This window comes from Trichechus manatus, unplaced genomic scaffold (genome assembly GCF_000243295.1).
Source record: "Trichechus manatus latirostris isolate Lorelei unplaced genomic scaffold, TriManLat1.0 scaffold00103, whole genome shotgun sequence".
Classification (NCBI taxonomy): domain Eukaryota; kingdom Metazoa; phylum Chordata; class Mammalia; order Sirenia; family Trichechidae; genus Trichechus; species Trichechus manatus.
This window is the reverse complement of record NW_004444039.1, coordinates 7,765,192-7,770,724: the sequence shown is the minus strand read 5'-3', so window position 1 is coordinate 7,770,724 and position 5,533 is coordinate 7,765,192. Positions and strand designations below refer to the sequence as shown.

Below are 5,533 nucleotides of genomic sequence, written 5' to 3'. Positions count from 1 at the left end.
ACAGTCTTTATGGGTGACTCCTACCTTTTCAAAAATAAAAATAGAAGTGAATGAAGCTTTGACATGTTTAGTAATTAGAAGTTTAGTGAGTTAAAGTCCTTATTGAACATAGCCATCTTTGTAACCTTTCCTCATTAACCAACAGTATATCAAAACTGTGTAACAGAATTTCATATTGGCACATCTTCCATCAGTCAGCCAAGATGCTGTTCCAAGATGCTAGGTTTAATAAAAAATAACGTAGGTTACATCTTGATGCCCTGTTAGTGTGTTCTATTTGGTTAAAATTAGCTTTGGAGGTTACTTTGGAAAAAATAAAAACAAAATGCTTGATAATTAAAAGAAGTATCTTTTTTGTTACTTATATTTGTGACTAGTTAAAAGTATCCTTTAGGGGAGCAGATTCCTAGATGCTGACTTTTGAAAGCATCTGTTAAAACACCAAGTTCCCTAAAGGTAATTGATTAGAAGTATCTTAGTCTATGAATTAATTATGGGAACTGTATATAGAATACTGGTAAATTGTAATTATTCTTACTGACAGTCTAGTGCAGAAAAGAAAGCTAAAATTAGTTTTTTCTTAGAAGAGAGTAGCTTTACAGTTTTTAGAATTGCCTAGAAATTTGTAATCAGGCCAGAGGCAATTCATTACTAGCTGCTGTGATGGGATTAATTTAAGTTGTTAGCTGCTTTTCTTAGACTGAGTTTATATCAGATTGTTGGAAAAAAGGTAAATTTAAAAAATTCCTGCAATCTAAATACATTTTCATCAATAATTTTATTAATAACTGATTACAGTATGAATAAAATTTATTCATGAGTGTTAAGAGACATAAAGGCCAGAATACAATATTGTAGTTCATGTTGCATGGATGTAATCAGAATAGTCTACAAAATAGACTGTCTCATTGAGTTGTAGGGTCACACTTGTGATGAGGATTTAGGGAAGAGCTAGTAACTATACAGAGACTTTGTCTGGAAACCAATGCTGTTCACAGCTGCTGGTGAGTGAAAGGACTCTATTCATAGTGTTATAATCTTTGGACAGAGCAGAAGCTCTTGACTGTAGTCATCTTATTCTAACAGGATTTTTACTATGTTTCAGTGTAGCAAGGGACCGTTGACAAAACACTTGTGTAACTAGGTAATAAGGCCAGTTCGTTTCATAGTCTGGGAGTCTTACAGTTTTTAACAGTTAGACTTTAATTGTAAGGTTTTTTGTTTTGTTTTGAATAACCAATGGGGGAAAATCAACTTGGAAGGAGATTTGCTAACATTTTTTTTAGAATTAAGTGCTTTCATTACTACTTTAAAAATATTTTAATTTGCAGCTGAAGAAAGTTTAGATAGTAATTTGGGGAAAATGTAATCAATTTTAGTTAATATTTAAAATTCCATCTATAAAAGCTTAGATTTGTAGAGCTGTTTTGAATATATTTCCCATCGTGTGTGTGTGAGACAAGTGTGTGTGAAAAGTCATTGAGCCTGGTTATCTGTGAAACTCTTAGAGTTACCTGTCTAGGAGTGTAAATCAATAAACTGCTGTGTGCTCTTGGTTGGATTACTGTCAGCTTTTCCTCAGCACTTGTTTGATCTACTGGCTGTTTTTCTAGGTCATGCTCACTAGTGTCAGGTAGGTTTTAAATACGTGTCACTGGCGTGTAAGTGATAAAACTTTGGTTTCTCTTTACCTGTAAGGTGCACTCTCAGTATCCCCCTGTTCAGAGACTCGTGACCCCAAAGCCAGTTTCCGTAGCAACAAATCGAACCGTTTATTTCAAACCATCTCTGACCCCATCTGGTGAATCGAGGAAGACTAATCAAAGAGTAGAGAAAAAGCACAATGTGAGTATGCGTTTTGTTTTCGCAGGGTCTTTGACTGTTGACTAGAATGAATAAAAAACAATGTAAGACACAGACATCGTCTACGATTGCATTCAAGCAGCTGGATGATGCAGACCGTTTTTTAATTGTTGATTGTGATTGTGAACTGATAGGCCTTGAAAATCGCTGTTCAGTTGATCACATTCTAAATTGGTATTTGCTAGTCAGCGTTACTTACATACGTTAAATAATGTTGCCAGGCTTGCCTTCTCTGTGTGTTTTGTTTGTTGCTGTTGAACGGTCTGAAAGTCAGTGTCCTAAGTGTCTGTTCATCGTGTGTGCTGTGGCACGTATCTTCTGAGTGCTTCCTTGTGTATTACCGTGTCTGGGGAAGTTCGTGTTAATTCCTCCTATTACTATCTGAGCTGTATAAGGAGCCCTGCTGGCACAGTGGTCAAGTGCTCGGCCCTTAACTGAAAGGTCAGTGGTTGGAACCCACCAACTGCTCCACAGGAGAAAGATGTGGCAATCTGCTTCCGTTAAAGATTTACAACCTTGGAAACCCTGTGGGGCAGTTCTCCTCTCGCTGTGAGTCAGGAGCGACTGTACGGCAACGGTTTTGGTTATGGGTCTGCTCCGTATTCGTGGAGTTTTTGGAGGGCACAGACCGTTAATAGTATGACCACTAGCTTAAAAGGTTGGTGGTTCAAACTCATCCATAGGCACCTTGGAAGATAGGCCTGATCTGCTTCCAAATGGTCATAGCTTTGAAAACCCTAAGGAACATTTCTACTCTGCACGCATGGGTTCGCCAGGAGTCGGAATAGACTCCATGGCAACCAACAACAGGAAGTTCACATTCAGATGTTTCTGTGAGCCGGGATCCAAGCAAGATTCATACATTGCTCTTGGTTTCGTCTTTCGAGGCGTCACTCCTACCCTGCCACACTGATTGTTTTTTTAAATAGTTTTATTGAGATATAATTTACATATCAACTATACAACCAATTAAAGTGGTTTTTACTGTGTTTACAGAGTTGTGCAGCCATCACCACCATCAATTTTAGAACATTTTCATCACCACTTCTCCCCCAAAACTCTTGTACCCATTAGCAGTCACTCCTTCTGTACCCATTAGAGTCACTCGTTCCCCTACCCCTCCTCTCCTCCCCAAGACCCTGACAACCACTGATCTTTCTGTCTCTACAGGTTTGCCTGTTCTGGACAGTTGATATAAATGGAATCATACAGTCTGTGGCCCTTTGTGACTGGCTTCTTTCACTTAGCATAATGGTTTTTGTTGTTGTTGAGAATATACGCAGCAGAACATACGCCAGTTCAACAGTTTCTACATGTACTATTTAGTGACATTGATTACGTTCTTCACGTTGTACACTGATTCCCACCCCCCTTTTCTGACTTGTTCCTCCCGTTAACATAAACTCATTGCCCCCTAAGGTTCCTGTCTAATCTTTCAAGTTGCTGTTGTCACTTTGATCCCATATAGATAGTTCTTAAAAGAGCATCATGCTCAAGGCAGACATTTTTTACTAGCTAATCGTAGACTGTTTGGTTTTAAGAAGATTTGGGATATTTTTGGTTTTAAGGTTTAAAGATTATCTGAGGACAGTAGTTTTAGGGGTTTCGCCAGCCTCCATGGCTCCAGAAAGTCTGGAGTCCATGAGAAGTTGAAGTTCTGTTCTGCGCTTAGCTTAATGTTTTCAAGGTTCATCCACGTTGTAGCGTGTATTAATACTTCATTCCTTTTTATTGATGAATAATAGTCCGTGTGTGAATAGACTACATTTTGTTTATTCATCCAGTGGTGGACATTTTGGTTGCTTTCATTCTTGGACTGTAATCATGCTGCTTTGGACATTTGTGTGTGAGTTTTTATGTGGACATAGTGTTTTCATTTCTCTTGGGTGGTACATACCTAGGAGTGGGACTGGTTTTTATGTGGACATAACATTTCCATTTTTCTTGGATGGTACATACCTAGGAGTAGAACTGGTTTCTGACAAGACCACCAGGACAGATGTCTTATAAAATGTCCTACATTCTGGGTTTGTCTGTTTTCCTGTGGTATCGTTTGACTAAATTCATAAATGTTTATTGTGTTCACATAGCATTTTACTGACTGCATCTTGTAGTTAATCTTGTTCGATTGTTATAACAGCTCAGTTTCTTGAAAAATTTTAAAGAAAAGTTGAAAAAATAATAGTGGCTACTCGTATACTTTTTTATCTTGATTCACCAGTTGTTAACATTTTGCCGAACTTGCTTTATCTCTTTCCGTATATACTTTTTAATTGGACCTTTAAATTTTTTTAACGTAATTTCAGATTTACAGAACTTGCAAGAAAAATTCCAAGATCTCCACATTTTACTACATTTACTTCTTTGTATTCCTACAAATAAGGAATTCCTTTACGTAATTCCCCAACAGTTACCAAACCAGGAACTTAACACTTGCAGTACTGTAATCTACAGATCATTTCGCTGGTGCCGTTTGTCCAGAAAGAAGATCCAAGCTCACATCTTGCACTTAGTTGTCAGGTCTCTTTCGTCTCCTTTAGTCCAGAACAACAACTGTGTTTTCTTTATATTTCGTGATACTGATGTTTTTGAAGAGTACAAGCCAATTATTGTATACCGTTTTTCCCTTGGGGTGTTGTGATGTTTTCTCAGGACTGTATTAGCTTCCAGTTACGTGCTTTGGGCAGTAATGTCGAAGAGGAGATGCTGAGCTCTTCTTAGCAAATCATACCAGTGCGATCATTAGTTAATGTGGTGCCTGTATGATTTCTCCAGGGTAAAGCTGCTATTTTACTTTTTGTAATTAATAAATATTGTCGTGAGCATATAAATATCCCTTCCACCCACTAGCTTTAGCATTATTGATGGTTCTTGCTTGAATCCGTTTTTTGTAGGTTGCCGCTTGATGGTTTTCTACCTTGATCGTTCCTTCTACGTCAGTTGGCATTCTGTTGAAAGGAAGAGTTTTTCTCTAATTATGTATTCACTTATCTATGTATTTATGTTTTTGTATTAACTTGAATTCTTGTATTCATTAGGTTGTAATTCTTTATTAACATTATTTCTTTGGATGCTCAAATTGTTCCCGATTTGGCCTTCAGACTGGTTTCTGTGTCCTTTTACTGTATCCTTTTCATATTTCGAACACTGTTGCTTTTTGATCTTATAAAATAATCCAGGCTCATCTTGTACATTTCTTGCCATAGCCATCCAGCCATATAATCAGCCACTTCTCCAAGAAGCCCTAGCTCCCTTTTTTTAAAAAAATATTGTATCTGAGGTGAAAGTTTACATAGCAAATGAGATTCCCATTTGACAGTTTCCATACAGATTACTCAGCGATGTTGGTTACACGTTTCAAACTGTGTCATCATTCTCATTCATCCCGTTCGGGTTGTAGCATTTCCAGGGCTCTACTTTCCCTGCTCCCTCACCTTCTCACCTTTGCGTTACAGTGATTTTTGACCGTTTGGTCTTAGATAGATGATTTCTAGTTCCTTTTTTTTTTAAATTGTACTTTAGATGAAGGTTTACAGAACAAATAGTTTCTCATTAAACAGTCAGTACACATACTGTTTTATGACATTGGTTAACAACCCCACGACATGTCAACACTGTCCCTTCTCAACTTTGAGTTCCCTATTACCAGCTTTCCTGTTCCCCTCCTGTC

The 5,533-nt window shown here is 37.6% G+C and overlaps 1 protein-coding gene across 1 annotated transcript in view; it reads left to right on the top strand.

The window, feature by feature from the left end:
• NUP153 (nucleoporin 153) overlaps positions 1–5,533 on the top strand; it is an 80,107-nt gene that overhangs the window by 35,173 nt on the left and 39,401 nt on the right. The window contains exons 8-9 of the mRNA XM_023737491.1: positions 1,523–1,526; positions 1,667–1,845. Coding sequence (XP_023593259.1) covers positions 1,523–1,526; positions 1,667–1,845 — 183 coding nt within the window. The remainder of the gene's footprint in view (positions 1–1,522; positions 1,527–1,666; positions 1,846–5,533) is intronic.